The sequence below is a fragment of the Pelophylax lessonae genome, assembly GCF_965119305.1.
Source record: "Pelophylax lessonae genome assembly, chromosome: 3".
Classification (NCBI taxonomy): domain Eukaryota; kingdom Metazoa; phylum Chordata; class Amphibia; order Anura; family Ranidae; genus Pelophylax; species Pelophylax lessonae.
In genome coordinates, this window is record NC_138770.1 from 330,310,728 (window position 1) to 330,327,885 (window position 17,158).

The 17,158-nt window shown below is 39.5% G+C and overlaps 1 protein-coding gene across 2 annotated transcripts in view; it reads left to right on the forward strand.

Annotated features, from left to right (window-relative positions):
* LRRC1 (leucine rich repeat containing 1) overlaps positions 1-17,158 on the forward strand; it is a 682,152-nt gene that overhangs the window by 261,305 nt on the left and 403,689 nt on the right. For both annotated transcript variants that reach the window (XM_082250231.1, XM_082250232.1), the window contains 3 exons: positions 3,467-3,530; positions 5,080-5,154; positions 14,964-15,108. In XM_082250231.1, coding sequence (XP_082106357.1) covers positions 3,467-3,530; positions 5,080-5,154; positions 14,964-15,108 — 284 coding nt within the window. The remainder of the gene's footprint in view (positions 1-3,466; positions 3,531-5,079; positions 5,155-14,963; positions 15,109-17,158) is intronic.

Genomic DNA, 17,158 nt, shown 5'->3' on the forward strand with positions numbered 1-17,158 from the left:
CAGTTGCAGGATCTGCGATACAACCAGCAGTAGCGGCCGTAGGAGTTTGTCAGTCTTTAAAACACTGTAGGAATCGGGTGTCAAAGACAGTTCCTTCTCAAGGAGAGTCTGTGGAAGATCTGTGAGATCTACCTCGCACTTTAACATGAAAAAGTTACTGGCTGGCTTCCCTTTTCAGGGAGACCGTCTTTTTGGTGATGATACGTATATCCAAAAGATCTCGGGGGGGGGGGGGGGGGAATACATTGCAACATGTGAAAAGGAAGAGCAAGCGTCCTTCTTTTAAAATCCCCAGCACTCCAACTACCAGTGCTTCTATGCTTCTAATTCCAGACAGGGGCAATGGCCTCAACCATCTGGGTCCGGAACCAAGCCTTCAGGGCAGGGTCAGTAAAAGCCTTGGACCCAGAGATCAGCCAAATCTTCCTCTAAGCCTTCTCTGTGAAGGGGCATCCCCACGTACTTGGGTGGGGGGAAGGCTGCTGCAGTTCTCAAAGGTTTGGGTGGAATCGATCCAAGACAACTGGGTTATCTCCACCATTTTGCAGGGGTACAAACTGGAATTTCGGGTGTTCCCGTATCCTCAGTTTATAGGTCAAGTTTACAAACAGATCCCCTAAAAAGGTCTCTTTCTGGCATTGGACCAGCTGAGGGCTCAAAGAGTTATAATGGAGGTTCCGGAGAATGAAAGGTTCAGGGATTTTTACTCAAATCTGTTCATAATCCCCAAACCAAGCGGGGATGTGAGACCTATTCTGGATCTCAAAATTCTAAAACCAGTTTCTGAACCTTCGTACTTTCCGTATGGAGTCAATTAGTTCAGTCAAAGCCTCTCTGCAGGGAGAAAAATGTATAGTATTCATAGACATCAAGGATGCATATCTTTACGTGCCTATATTGCAGGCTCAGCAAAGGTTTCTACGCTTTGCAAAAGAAAACCATCACTTTGTGGCCCTGCCCTTCGGGTTAGCCACAGCTCCAAGAGTGTTCACAAAGATCCTAGCTCCAGTATTGGTCTCGAGGGATATCTGGAATAGGATATCTGGATGATCTATCACTAATAGATCGATCGGCTTCGGCTTTAAGCCGAAATGTCCTGCAGACAGCACAGTTCCTAGAACATCTGGGTTGGATACTGAATTTAGCAAAGTCAGCATTACAGCCGGTCCAGCGTCTGGAATTTCTGGGTCTTCTTGTGGACACGTTACAGGCAAAGATATTCTTGCCAAGAAGGGTCACGGACCTGAAGGATCTGATTCGGTCCGTAGTAAGGCTGAGATATCTTTCTATACGTTTTTGCATAATGTTACTAGGGAATTCCCTATGCTCAATTCCATGCCAGACCCTTACAGAACAACATTCTGTCTACATGGATCGGAAGGGTTCAGTCTGTGGACTGGTCCATGTCACTGGTACCAAGAGTACATCAGAGTCTGAATTGGTGGTTTTTGACCAGATATCTGGAGAAAGGGAAATTGGTTCTTCCAGCGACCTGGAAAGTGGTGACTACAGATGCAAGTCTCTGTCCAGAAATCTGAAAAGTCATTCGGGCTTGAAATACTGGACGCCCAGACTTTGGAGTCACCTTGTCAGGGTGCAATCAGACAATGCCACAGCCTTGGCTTAGATCAACCATCAAGGTTGGATATCATCACACCTGCCTGCTGCCATTCCTAAGCAAGCTCTGCACTGGTGTTGGCCCATCTTGCAGCTGAATCAACTGTTGGAGCTGGTCCTGGTGCTTGCTGTACTTTCTTGGCCACCCTAAAGCCGCCTTCATAACAATTGAACCTTTTGCCTTGAAGTTCTTGATTATCCAATAATTGGTTGATTTAGGTGCAGTCTAAGTAGCAGCAATTTTCTTGCCTGTGAATCCCTTTTTGTGCAAAGCAATGATTGGCTGCACATGCTTTCTTGCAGGTAACCATGGTTAACAGAGGAAGGACAGGGATTTCAAGCACCACTCTCCTTTTAAAGCTTCCATTCTGTTACTCTTAACTCATTCAGCATACAGAGTGATTTCCAGCCTTGTCCTTGTCAACACTGGCACCTTTGTTAATGAGTGAATCACTGACATGCCAGCTGGTCATTTTGTGGCAGGGCTGAAATGCAGTGGAAATGTTTTTTTTGGGATTAAGTTAATTTTCATAGCAAAGATGGACTTTGCAATTCATCTGGTCACTATTCGTAATCTAGAGTATATGCAAAATGCCATCATAAAAACTGAGGCAACAGACTTTGTGAAATGTAATATTTGTGTCATTCTCAAAACTTTTGGCAAGGGCTGTAGTCGGCAGAACTAAACATGTGATGACTGAGCATGTATTGGCATATGAGCTGTTTTGGTAGATTAAGCACAAATGTAGCCTTTCCTGCATATTCCCACTGATGAGATTCTTCAGGTTGTTGAATAGATGTCAGTTTGAGGCCCTCCTTGCAACCATGCAGCAATTAACATGTGTTGTAGGTGCACCTGAAAGGTGCTTTGGGACACCATTTAGAATGAATGCCACTACAATGCACCACCAAACACTTTGCTACAGCACAGTAGCCAGGCTAAAAAAAAATTGCTACAGGTATAAACTGCAGCCAGGAACCTAGAAGTGCCTGTACATACCTGCAGCAGCCTCCACATTTTGCAATTTATGGCCAAATCACAGGTCGTTCTGATGCAGAAAGCTTCAATACTGTTATCATTACTATCCCATTAAGTAGGTGGCCAGTCTTGCCTAAGCAGCAGCTGGCTTAGCCTCTCAATGAGCTGCTGAGGGCCTGAGCCACCCACTCCCAACGCTGGGAGCAGAGGGCCAGGTACTGACATTTACTGGCTCTCTGCTCACTGAAGGCCTTTGGTCTTTGATTGCTTGGTTCTTGGTCTTAGAGGTGGTGGGGGACAGACACAGCATTGGATCGATGCTGCATCTATCTAGGGGAGTATAATTGTTTGGGGGTTTTTTTTCTATTTTTTTTTTCAATTGTTGAATTTCTTTTAAATGTTTTGGGCAGCTAAAATATATATATATATATATATATATATATATATATATATATATATATATATATATATTTATGCACATACATGTGTATGTGTAACTTTTAAAGTATTTAGTTAACTCCCATCACATAATTTTGCAGGGCTTGTCTGCTGTATATAATCATTTGATTATTGCGTTTATTATAACATATGCCATGATCAGTATAAAAAGATGTGAAGTGTTTTTAAACAGTCACAGCCAGGTGTCAGTCATGTACTATGCATACACATCAGACAAATGATTCACCCTTTAGATCCTAGCTACATAGTATGACTTCTTTTGAACAGTACTTGATGTAACAAGCAATCCATGGAACCTTTCACACAAGCAACATTTTGTTCTCCAATAAACACCAATTATAGTACTTTGTCCGCTGGTAAATGGTCCTTTGTTCTTCTTCGTACTGACCTACTGTTCCCTATTTTTGGCAGGTCTCTTTCCCAGCTTCATAGACTTGAAGAGCTTGATTTAGGAAATAATGAAATATATAACTTGGTAAGAGATGATCATATGTTTATGGCTATACCTCTACAACAATTTCTGATGTATGATTTAATGAAACTAAATCACTTTTTTTTTTTTTTTCTTGTTCAAATAGTTTATTGAAAAAACAGAAGTAAATACAATGCAACATGTACAATCAGAGCAGGAGAAACTAAATCACTTTTAAATGAGAACAGTATTTACTTGTCTCGATCTCATATCTACATTTTGTAGCTGAAAATTGTCTTAATTTACCTATTTACTGTTTTTCCATTGACACTGCCCCTTCATGTGTTATTTAAATGGGGAGCATAGTTTGTAATTACTGGTCCTTTTATGGCCATCTACTAAGTTTCAGTTGAAAGCTACCAGTGGCATAATTTGAAATATGCCATTAATTAGGTCTAGCCAGACAGTGAAATTGTAACTGTACCCCTGCTTGTACCCACTGCAACTTTTTGTATGAAAAAGGGTATTTAAAGGAAGTGAAACCCCAGTTTGTGTATGTAGATATGCTGCTATGTGTAAAATCCAGTATGTAAAAACTGTCATTAGTGCTGTGAATAGCAAATCTGTTCTTCAGGTTAGAAGAATTCAGTACAGATAGCTTGTCTACTGCAATGGATCAGGAAGCGTTTGACCACGTGGCAGCTTAGAGAAAGTGGTCTGGTGCAGGTAGAGGAGGCATAGAGCACATTGAACAGAGTTGTAGATTCATCCTCTGGAAACGATATCGTTTTGAGTTAATTTTTTTTATTTATTTTTTCCTTTTTAAGTTCTATACCTCTATTGTACATGCTGATAAACAAGCACTGGTAGTGTCTGCCTGTAGCACTCTCCCCATAAAGCATAACACCGTGATGGCGAACCTTGGCACCCCAGAAGTACATTTCCCATGATGCTCATGCACTCTGCGGTGTAGTTGAGCATTATGGGAAATATAGTTCCAAAACATCTGGGGTGCCAAAGTTCGCCATCACTGGCATAGCATAATGCGTTCATGTTTGTGGTAGGGCTATCGGACACTTCTAGTTGGCCTTAGAGGAGGAGATTGTTTTAATCTATCGCCTCAATTTGATTTCTTTACCAGCTGACATTGCCCAGGATAGTTTTAATCTGAAAGATTTTCACTCTTAAGTTGGACTTCTAAATATATTCTTTCCCTTAGATGATGCAGGCAAACAGATTAGTTCATGAGATTCTGATCATTTTTTTCAAAATAAAAAACCTTTGAGTCCAGTTTTACCTAGTATACTCCTTTAGTGACGCTTTCTATGTGACTCCACAGTAAAAATGTTTGTGGGGCAATCTTTTACATGTTTTTTTTTTTTTTTATCCAAACAAATCAATCTAAACAATGTCATTAAGATTGTGATAGCAAAAACATAAGGAAATTGAAATGCAGGAGATAAAGACTATAAAGTGCTTTTGTCAAGAGATATTGATACCCTGAGTATATTATTCTGAAGTGCTTGCTCACCTATGTAAATTTAGCATGGAATCAACTTGGATTTTTTTTTTTATTTCAACTTCTAATGACATATCCTGTGTTGGATTTCAGCCAGAATCTATTGGATCACTACATAAACTTAAGGACCTTTGGCTGGATGGGAACCAACTGGCAGAACTACCTCCGGTATGCATATATGTTTAAAAAGAAGTCAGTGAAACAGTGTTGTAGTACAGTATAGGGAATGCCACTGTTGCTCAGAAAAATGGCTTTTGTCATGCTGTGACAGTAATTTATGTAACATTGTATTAGTTGCAGTGAATCTAAGAAAATAAATGCATTAAAAATGCTACACAATAACCAATATAAGTGTCAATAATAAACATTGTGGTGATTTATTATAAAGGTAAGAAATAAGCAAGGCCCTATGCACACTGGGGTTCTTCTAAACGCTTTTGTCCTAGAAGGAGAAAAGCAGCTTCAAAAATGTGCCTAAGAATTAATTAGTGATAAATGTCACTGCATCATTTAATCCTCGCAACCCACCATGGCAAGTCCGCTCTGTCTCTTGTGCCTAAGAAAGTCCACTAGTGTGTGAAGGGTGTCTCATTCTGTATGTTGGACTGTTTATTTGACAAATCCCTGAAAGTAGGAATGATCTACTGTTTGAATCAAACTAACTTAAACTACTAAAATTAAAATCTTGTTTTTAGGTTCCTAGATTCTTAAATCATTTAAAATTTTGACATGCTTTAGGGCTTGTAGCAGCTAAGCAAAAGCTTTTGTTTATTAAATACTGCATCCGGGTTACTGTGTACCAGTTTAACCCCTTCACACCTAAGGGTAAAACAAATGTAAATGTCTAAGCACACTTTTGCAAATTTGACGTGTTTTAGTAAAACTGTAAGTGCCGGTTCACACTCTTGCGGCTGCGGCGATCACATGTAATATTGGAGCGCACTGCTCCCTCATTACATGCGATTGGCTGTGCGGTGCGAATTCAGCCATACACTTTGTATGGCTAAATTCGCACTGCACCCGCACAAAAGTCGCACATGACCCTTATTTTCAGCCGCATCAGGATCTGATCGCACAGTGGTTCACACTTGTGCGATCTGATCCTGGGCGAACTGTAAAGATCGCACTGCGATATGCGATCAAACTGGGGGTGTCGTTAACATTTCATTGACACCCCCAGCGTATCGCATATGGCAGTGTGAACTGCCAAGGGTGCGTTTGCGATGCTGGAACAGGCTGCGAATTCGCAGCCTTCCCGCATCGTATAAGTGTGAACCGACACTAAATGTTCTCACAACTACTTTGTGTATCCAGGTGGATTATACCTTTTTTTCAGGATGAATTGTGCTTTCTTTTGGTAGTAAATTGTAACATATCGCATTTTTTTTTTTTTTATTATTGTTTATCAAGGAAAACTGACCCAAAGTAGTAAAAAAATAATTTTCTTAAAAATGTAGCTGTATATTTCTTGCTATTATAATACACCACCAAAGAACAACCCAAAATACATTCTCCTGATGATTGCAGTGATACCACATATGTGTATGTTAGTTGTTTGTCTGTATCCTTAATACAGCCCAGAAACAATGGTGCACATTTTGCTTATATATATATATATATATATATATATATATATATATATATATATATATAATATATTTTATCCTACCTAAAACACTGACCGTAATTGCCTCTGATACGGATTACATTTTTTTTTTTTTTACCCAAAATGTGCTGACCGTGACTTTTGACCTCAACATTGACAATAACACTAACCCTGGCAAACCTTGATCTTATTTTTTTTCTTTTTTACATTTTTATTCTTTATTTTTAATTTTTTTTTTTTTTTGTTTTTTATACACACTTTGGTTTGTGTATGTTTTCCTCTCTTGCAAGAAGAGGGAGATATAAATGTATCTTTCTCTTCATTCAGAAGAAGGAATAAACACAGGGGCGGGCTCACAGTGACTGATAACTATGCAGCTCACAGTGACTGATCTCTAGGCTGGAGGCGTGCTGTGCGGGGCGCTCCCAGCACAAAGGGAGATGCGCATATATGCGGCCCTGTGGAAGAAAGCCCATTTTTGTGAGGCCACATGTATGTATGTGGTCAGCAAGAAGGCTGTTAAAGACTGTTGACCCGAGATATGTGCTTCAGTAGGTTTGAGAGTCTGCTAATATATCTATTTCTATATAGTATTATTAGCATTGTTTACATTGCCACATTTTAAGATTTCAGCATAGTTATTTGTTAAGAGTTAACACTGTATCATAAGGTACTGGAGGCGGGTTAGACACCTTCCATCTCCAAGGTGTAAATAGGCATCTGATATCCATCATATTTGTATTTATTTAAAAAGTAGTTCAATGCTGGGTAATAATAAACCAGTTACCAGACTATAACCTGTAGGTATTCAAATATGGTAATGCATTTAGAAATCGGTTCCAAAAGAAAATTGCGATGCTTGGCACCTTGCTCCTGCGCTCACAACCTGGTTCTCAGACTACCTCTGTCACGGGACTCGCACTTGGCATCCCCAAATGGCTAGACCTTGTTGCCCTCTACGTCCGCGGTGGTCGAAAATAACACTGTAAACATAAACACAAAAGAAGGGTGCACCAGCGCATTATCCTCAGTAGGCTTTTATGAATAAGATTTTAAAAAAATGTCTACTCACAAACAAGTGATGTAAACCAGCATGTCAGATCCGACTAACAACATCCATAGTATTGGAGTCCATTGTCATAGTCAAGAAAATCGGCTGAAGCGTTTCGAGGCTGAGCCTCTTCCTCAGAGCCTAAGGACCATACCTGGACCCTTGGTATATATATATCGAAAGTGATTCCAAGTGACCCCAAAAGGTGGGGGGAGGAAGCTCCTCCCCTGTGGGTGTGGCCACACTGATGTCATTAGCTATAGTTTAATACACACTTATTTGTCAGTATAAAAATAACAATACAATAATTCACTACATATATCAATATTGCACATAAAACCTTAGTAGCTGGTTACAAATTCATGACATACATAAATTTTACACAAGATATTACCAACTATGTTGCAAAACTGAGAACGGTTGCATGCATTCACATATCTGGCCATAAAACTACTTGAACATAACATGCATTTCAAAAGTAAGGAGGTAGGAGTTTTCTTAGAACAAAAAAGGTTGTCCATGACCTACCATTAGTGCTCCAAGGACTTATGTCATCCTATGTCACAAAGGAATTATGTGATTCATCACTAGTCTTGTTAGATTGTGGGTAGGCATAGATGGAGGCACCATTGGTGGTATTAGGTGAGGCGTAATCTTTGATTATCTCAATGTATTTACCTTGTACTAATCGCCAAATATTCAGGGCATTGTGTATCCCACAAACCGCTTACAGTGGGGATTTAGAAATCGGTATCTGAGGGAGTCGCAGCCACATGGTCATAAACACTGTGACATCCCATCGGCCACCCTTCAGACCTTTTAATTGGGGAGGTATTTTCTGTCAACACCCTCCTTGAGGACCAGTAAAGAGAGACTGCATCAGCAGACAATCTATCAGCCACAATTTATTTTGAGAGTCACACTGACTCATCTTATGCTCATTAACTGGACTTTGCTGAACCCACAGAATCCTTGCCATTTTTTTTGCACTCTTAAACCCTTTTTTGTATTTCTGTTGCATTATCTTTTTGCTAGAAAATTATTTAGAACTTCCAAGCAATATTTAGAAGTATTTTTAAAGCCGATGCCATAGAAAATAAAATGGTGGGTGTTGCAAGTTTTTATGTCACACAATATTTGCACAGAGGCTTTTAATTTTTTTGAAAAAATATACACTTTTTTTAATTAAAAAAAAAAAATCCCAATATAATGCCCGATTGTTGAAATATAAAAGATGTTACGCTGAGTAAATACATACATACAAAATATGTCATGCTTTAAAATTGCGCACACCTGTGTAATAGCGACAAACAGCATTAACTTTAGTATCCATAGGCAACATTTTAAAAGCCTTTACAGGTTACTCCTTTAGATTTACATAAGAGGTCTTGTGCAAGAACTACTGCCCATGATCTGACATTCATGGTGATACTTCACATTTGCGGGGCGATTGCTATTTGCACATGTGCAGGACCTGTTCATGTGTTCGCATTTGCGTGGGGGGAGAGGATGCTTTAACATTTATTTTTTTTAACATCATTTTTACACTGTTTTATTTTTTTCCTTTGCTCACTTTTATTAATATTAATAGCAATAGGCAATGACATCTCCTCTGCCCTTAAAAACATTTTATTCACCAAAATCTGTGTGATTAAATGCTTTCCCAATTTAAAAATGGCACTGGTTACATCCATGAAAACCTGAAGTGATGAATGCTCATTGCTTCTGGTTTCCTATATCATTGAGGCGATCTGAGCTGTTCCAGTCTGATTACCTCTATGGACAGTCGGCTGGTGATCCTGTTGGGGCGGGAGAGCCTGATAAAGCCGCAGAAGGCAGTGGGGGTTAAAGAGGAGTCTCCTCCCGTTGCTTGTAATAGCAATCCAGTGGCTGATCAGGGATTATGCCTGCAGATGCTATCAATAAGCCTGCTGTTGTGGAGATTATGTATATTAAGGTTTAACTGCATAGTTAACTAAACCTGTGACGATGGCTTTCAGTCTGCTGGCAGTTAGATTGTGGTCAGGTGAGTTGGAATATCTGTGTGCAGGGTGAGGCATCATTGTCCTTTATCGGTGACAGTGCAGTGTGAATGTGATCAACCATTTGTCACAAGGAGGTGAAGGTGGCTGAGGTCGGACACTGCGTTCCTCACAAGTACCAGTGTGCAAAAGTGTATTTGCTGTAAAGGAATACATCCTCTATAGTTGGGTGTCCTATGTGTGCACTACTGCGATGTGTAAAACTATTCATTTTTTACATTTTTGAATGAGGTGCATCAAGATTGTGCAGAATTTTAAAGAGAGCCTTGACTGAAAATGGTTGAGAAACACTGTTCTAGAGAATATCTATATAAATGTGAATTGTTCATTTTTATTCTCTAAAAACACCTGAAAATTAGCTTTGCACTTCCTCTGCTAATCACTTTGATGTCTGGGCTTTGACTACTAGGACACTTTGACCATTCTGCTTTCTAGTTCCATGGAATTTGGGGTTAGATTTGGGAATTTTACTAGTGTGCTTTTCTCCTTGCTGAAGAGGAACTTATACCTGAAAACCTGTGGTACAATGATCCCTCCCCTTCATCCATTGTGTTCCCGTGCTTTCTCTTCCTCTCATCCTGCATTTTAATATGCCCCAACCGGTCATCAGATTAACAGTCGTCAGAGGGGCAACTCTAACATGAGGAATCAAAGCCATGCTCCTCTACCAAGATGGCTGTCTTCACACGAAGACCCCATGTGGAACAAGACAGTAATGGGGGCAAAAGGGGTTGCAGGCAGCCCACAGATACTAGTTTTCTTGCCCTCTGCTTGCTTTTTGGGGCACAATTTTCAAAGTTCAGATCCTCTTTAAAATCTCTATCATCTTTGTCTTTTTTTTTTTTTGCTTTTTTTTTTTTTTACAGCACCAGGCAGGAAAACCGTATTGAGTAATAATGCATGTGAAAAGGAATCAACATTGCAACGTATTTGAAAACGCATTATTTGTTTTTCTCAATTAGGCAAGGGGAATTCCTCAGCTCTACTGCACAAATTGTTAAAACAGGTTTTAAATAGATCACTGGGATGTAATATTTTTAGATTTGAAATTTTCGCAGATTCCCTGTGAGATATCACTGACATGGTTGTGTATTGATTTTTGGAGAATTGTAGGATTAAGCTGAAATTCTGTACTTCTTACGTGAAGGTAACAAATACTTGAGCAATATCCGTGAGAGTCTAGAAAGTCAAAGGACTTGATAGCAGGATATGCTATGCATTTGTGTGTGACCCTGTGTTTACACAGCCTATGCACTGCTGCTGCACTAACCCATGTTAGACTCCATGGGACACATTCATCAATTGTGTCATACACATTTTTACACAGATGTAATTTTTTAAAATCGATTAAGAGGAAAAAAGCTGTCGGATCAAATACACTGCATGGCAAAAACAGATGCAGCCGTATGAAATTTCTACAGTTTCTCCATTATAGCCACTCATGAAGGGTGAGTTAAAGGCTAAGTTTTTGCAGGGAAAAATATGCATTTATCATTTTTTTTTCTCAGGAGCCTGCAAAAAGCATTGCATTCACGACCTGTAGATCGTGGGTGCAGTGCCAGCCTCCTGCAGACTCTTCTTCCAGCTCCCTATTGGAGAGCTGAAGGTATTGTCAATGTACTATCAGTGAGTTGAGCACTGCATTTGAATTCCTTTGAGTCTGCCTCTGTGGAAGATGGGACTTGTAGTTCATTCATAGATTATTGTGAATCAGTGATGCGGCTTTGAGGGCGGAGCCACGCACAGCTATGCTGAATTTTAAACTGCCAGCTGCTGAGTGGGAGAAGAACCCCCACATAATGTCATTTATTGGAGGGTCCCAGGACTTGGGGAGTTGCTTGGCAACATGTTACACCCTAAATGTGGGTGGAAAAGTTTGCAAGGGTGTCATTAGCCTTAAAAGAAAATTATTCACGGTATTATCAAAACTAAAATATTAATAAACATGTATAAATGTTTAAACCATAGTTTGCTAAAAGCATTTCCCCAAATTAATTTTGTACTGTATGTATGCTGATTCTATGTAGATGTGAGGTGTATAGGGAAAAAAAACTTGTCTCATTATGGCTCCTCTTAAATAGGCAGTTTCTTATTGTTGGAAAGTAGGAAACCATGTGAGTCTCTGTCATGTTTTTACTGCTGTTTGTGTCTCCCTTGTGTAGTTCTCAGTGGAAAACCACTCACCGCACCCATAGACCTGCATTTTTCTACAACTGGTTAGATCAGTCAGTTTTTCTTCTGTTTAAATTTATAAGGAGGCTATTGAAATTTTGTTGTATGCATTTTTGTTAGTTATGCAAAAAGTTAGAAATGTACATTGTAGGCATATGCCGCTGACGTGGTACTGTTCCGTATATCCCTAGCTTTGTAATAATTTGTGGACAAAATGTAAAATTTGAAATCACTTTGTGGGATCTGTTTTCACTCTCACATTAAGGGGTATATTTCTGTTCAAGGTCAAAATAGAAATGTTAAACCTATTTCAGAACAAAACCTGAAAAATGCCAACGAGGTGCACACTTTTTATAGGCTTTCTGACATTTTAGACCGATAACATAACCTTTGTAAAGGAGAGTGCTTGTTAGTAGGATGGTGTTAAAGGGCACTGCGACTCTACATAAACACATTTTGAAAATGTAAAATATTTGTATTCTGTTTACTTGGCATATAGAATGTGTGTCTATACTACAAAACATACTGTAACATCAAAGTAACACTGGTAAATAATATCAGGCATTAAAAGTGTCTGCAAATACTTTTAATTCTTCAAAAGGTATTTGAATCTGCGCTTACATATTCTGCAATTGTATACACTAGCTAAAATGTGTAGCCATAGTCCTGCTGAAATGTTCTCTTTACCCTGTTGGGTATCAGAAAGAAGGTCCAGATCTCAATTTTGTCGCTGGAGTTGTCAACTGCAGGGGATGTGTGCATGGGTTCACAGGCTTCCAATGCACATATTACAGCACATAAGCAAAGAATGAAAGGTGCAAACAAACTCTGTGGTACACGCTTTTGTGGAAATGATGCATTTTTGGTATAACAGGTTTACTTTAAAAGAGAAGAGTGGGCATTTTTTTAAGTTAAAAATTATACTTGCCTAGGTGGATGCAACATTGGGCCGATGCTGCAGCTGTCCCCCCATTGGCTCTAAGGCTGAGAACCCAGCGATCAAACACCACTGATGCCTCTGTTCTCGTGCCCCCTAAATGGAGAGCTGGTGACTGCAATCTTAGGCTCTTGCTGACTGTCAGTACACTGTTTGCCTGTACCTCCAATAAGGGCAGGGAGCTATTGAAGTCCAGGAAGCTCAATGAACTATTAGAGCACTCACTAGTGGCCTCGGAGTTAATTGAGAGCTAAACGCTGTCAGCTGCAATGGCTGACTGTAGTTCTAGTTCAGTCATTCACAGAACTCAGTGAATGAATGATGCGGCTGCGTGGGTGGAGCCCTTCACTCACTGTCACAGGGAGGAGATGGATTGGGGGGAGGTGGTGGATGCTCAACATAATATGTTAAATGTTACACATTAAATATGGATGTTAAACATTGAGAAATGTGAACTTATCCTTTTAAAGGAGATTTACAGCCAAAGGTCATTTGGCTGTACATCGCTTTTGGATCACAGGAGTACAGTTCATTCTGCACTCCTGTGATCTGTTTTCAGCAGAGAGTGGGCTGAAGTCCCACGGAGTCGGAATCCGCCAGGTCCCTGGACCGACACCCGGCTCAGGCTCTCAGCTAGCCGCTCAGAACCTGAGCCAGCCGCTCAGAAATTGAGCCGGCCACTCTCCGCCCCTCCACAGCCCAGCGCTCCAGTGGGCGAGGAGGGGGCAGAGCGGAGAGCTTTGACTGACAGACGGAAGCTTTCTGCTCAGCGACCTGTCAGAACTGAGCGATTGGCGATGTTCGATCACTCGGTTCTCAGTGCAGAGGCGCTGGGGGAACAGATGCTGCATCCACCTATGCAAGTATAAATTAAAAAAAAAAAAAAAAACCTCTTTTAATAAAACTGGTTTGAGCATTATTTCTTAATATATCTGTATTATGGCATGTATTTCCACAGTTTGATTCATATCTAATTGCCTCTTGCATTCCAATTTGGACTTTCAATGCATAGGGTTGCTGCTGCCACAGACAGTTGGTACAATGTGGTGCACAGTAGTTTGATACCTTACTCCACATCTCTACATCTGCTGTAGTTGCAGGCTCCTTGACAAAAAGCAAAATGTCACCTAACATTTAAAAAAAAAATGTGCTGGATTCTCCTTTCCACTAAGGCCAGCCAGTTTTCAAGTAGAAGTAACATATTACAAAATGCTCATACAGCTGGAGTGGATGGATCAAACCCTGGCATTGAATTCCTAGCCTAGGTTATATCTATAGAACGTGCTTGCAGTAATAATTTGATCTTTAAGACATTTTGGGACAAATTTTTGCTTGGTTTTGGGAAAGAAACTAGCACACGTCTCTACTGAAAATAATAGGTTACATCAGTCTTAAGGTAGTTTAAATTCTCAGAATATTTTTGTTAAAGGAAATTGTGGTGTACAAAATACAATTGAAATATGGCAAAAACAAATTAAAATATATGTGAACTCTTACCTTGAAAAAAAAAAACCCATCCAGTGTAAAATGGAAATGAAAGCCATTTTCTTGTATAAGGTATGTAGAAAAAAAAAAAAAAGATAAACGTACATTTATTTTTTTTTTTTTAATAAGTGATCACATAATCTCTGTACTCCACTAATAAAAGGACCAAGAGAGATGGGGTGGAGAAACAGCAGTATACTGATCTTCCCAGTGATTGTGGGAGGGGGGGGCACAGCACAAGTCTTGACCACTGAAGAACAGGTAGGCAGAGAACCGAGCATAGCCAGAAAACGAATGACACTGGGATGGATGTTAACACAAGTACATGGTACAACAGGCACATGAAATGTTGGAGTAACATATTCTTTAAGAAATTGTATGGAGCAGGCTAGAAATAGGAAAATTATCCATTGTTACCTTATTTTTTTATTTTTTTTTTAAATAGTAAAACAGTATCTTAGATTTTCAGACACGGAATATCTGAGATCTGCTTATGTTACAGGTCTGTTGTGGGATTTTGCATTGTAACGGAAAGAGAGTTTGCTTATAATTGGTTAAGGATTTAGCTACTATAAACCTTTCTTCTACAGTTTCTAGTATTCGCCAAGATCAAGACGCCTAGTGTGTGTGTGGACACACATGAATGTTATTTGGACTTATTTTGTCTTGTTCTCTGTTTTGTAGGAAATGGGAAACCTGAAAAACTTGCTTTGTTTGGATGTGTCAGAGAACAAGCTGGAAAGACTTCCAGAGGAGATCAGCGGTTTGACTTCATTAACAGATCTGCTCGTGTCACAGAACTTAATTGAGATTTTACCTGATGGCATAGGTAAGACATGTTGGCATAATTACAATGATGGTTATCGGCTCACACAGAACTAAGGCACAGAAGAAAGGCAGACTATATAATATCAGAAAAAACAGATAAGACTTCTTCGAAATTAGATTTTTTTTTTTATTATTTAGATTACCCCTGGAACACCAAAGTAAAAAAAACTACAAAATAAGCTTAAACTGTTACTTATTGGTCCCAAATCATTTGCCTTCGATTACTTGGCAGCCCTCTTCAGAGTTGGAATATTTTCTTACAGAATATTCTAAATCTTGATTGCTTCCATACTGCAGAGAGGGCTCAAATCTAAAAAAAGAACTGAAAAGTGCAAGGGCTTTATCTGGTTTCCTTTTACATACTGAACACCAGTATGTATGTATTTTTTTTTTTTGCTTTAAACAAGTGTCTGTATATATACAGAGTATTTTGGCTGCAAGCAATTTTGCGGTAGCAGTTTATTGCAGCTTCTTTTATTTGTGCTCTCTGTTGCCTTTTTGTTGCTAGAATAAATGAACTGCAGTCAAAAAAAGGTTATGCCACAACAATTGAAGCAGCGTATATTTAGCATAGACTTTGTAGCCAGATACAGCGGCTACCCTGTAGCTAGCAGCAAATGCCAGGGAAAAAAAAGCAGAGAAATCTGCAGTTGCTATACAGTTGCTGTAGTGATCTGGCCTGATTTGTTAAGTGAAATACCAACAAGGATGTTTTGAAAGTATGTTTTTGCTTTAAACAATAATTGTTCTAGATTACACTTTTCAATTGTTTGAAGGAAGGAAGGATGGGTTCAATAATAATGCAAGTATAAACTCAGATAAATACTTTTGGAAGGTCTTTAAGCGTTAAAGCCTTTTTTTTTTTTATTTTTTTTTTTATTTTCGTTTTGGATAGAGGGGAGATAGATTAGAACCCCTGTCAATTGTTATTGCGGTCTGTGTCTCCGTTATTGATATACATCCTCTCTATTGGCCCTGTTGGTACCATTGAAAGTGAAAGTAAAAGAAAATCCCAAATTTCGGGTTGTCCCCAGAAAAGTAATATAAGGGAAATCTTCCAATGGAAATACTAGTGCTGCTGGCCTGGGGGTTCCTAAGACATTTCCTTAATTTGCAGGGATTTCTTCTGATTTCCTGTTTTGGCTATGGGACAGGAAATTAAGGTAAATCTCCCCAATAGGGCAAGGATGGTAAAAAATAAACCTGGCAGGGGTATAACCCTCTCTTACTCTAATCAAAATGAAAAAAAAAAAAAGATTTTGCCCATAGTTCTACTTTAAATTCAGGAATGGTAATTTTTACATAGTTATTTAGGTCTAAGATATGAGCCATAACTTCTCTCTAGAATGTGGAAATCATTGTAAATAATTCAGCCAAGCGCTCACTTCGAAGGGGGAAGACTGGCGTGCTGCTCTCCTCAGGCAAGGAACTCCAAAACGGGTACATAAAAGAAAGGAAAGGAGGCGCAAACACCTAGTGCATTACCCGTGGTACTGTATAAAATTTTTAATAAAAAATGCCAAATCCATACTCGCAAACATAAAGAAATAAAATCGTGTTACAAATTCCTATCACACGTGTGCTGGAACATGTCCTATAAGATGCGACCGCTAACGCGTTTTGGGAGTCAAGCCCCCTTCAGAGCTCTGAAGAAGGGGGCTTGACTCCCGGAACGCGTTAGCGGTCGCATCTTATACGACATGTTCCCGCACACTTGTGACGGGAATTTTTATCCCGATTTTCTTCATGTTTGTGAGTATGCATTTGGCATTTTTTATTAAAAATGTTATACAGTACCACGGATAATGCACTAGGTGTTTGCGCCTCCTTTCCTTTCTTTTATGGAAATCTTGTAGTAAACACAGCTACTACAGTGATTTCCACTAGCTTCCTGGTGCTGTGCAGAGCAGCTGCCCTGCTGCACAGGAGGTCACTAGCATGGCCAATAAGAGGACACATTATATTTTCTCAATTAATACAAGGCATTCTCTGATTAAATGAGGTGGAAATGTGAGGCTGTGATGTCACAATATCCACCTTGTTCAATCAGA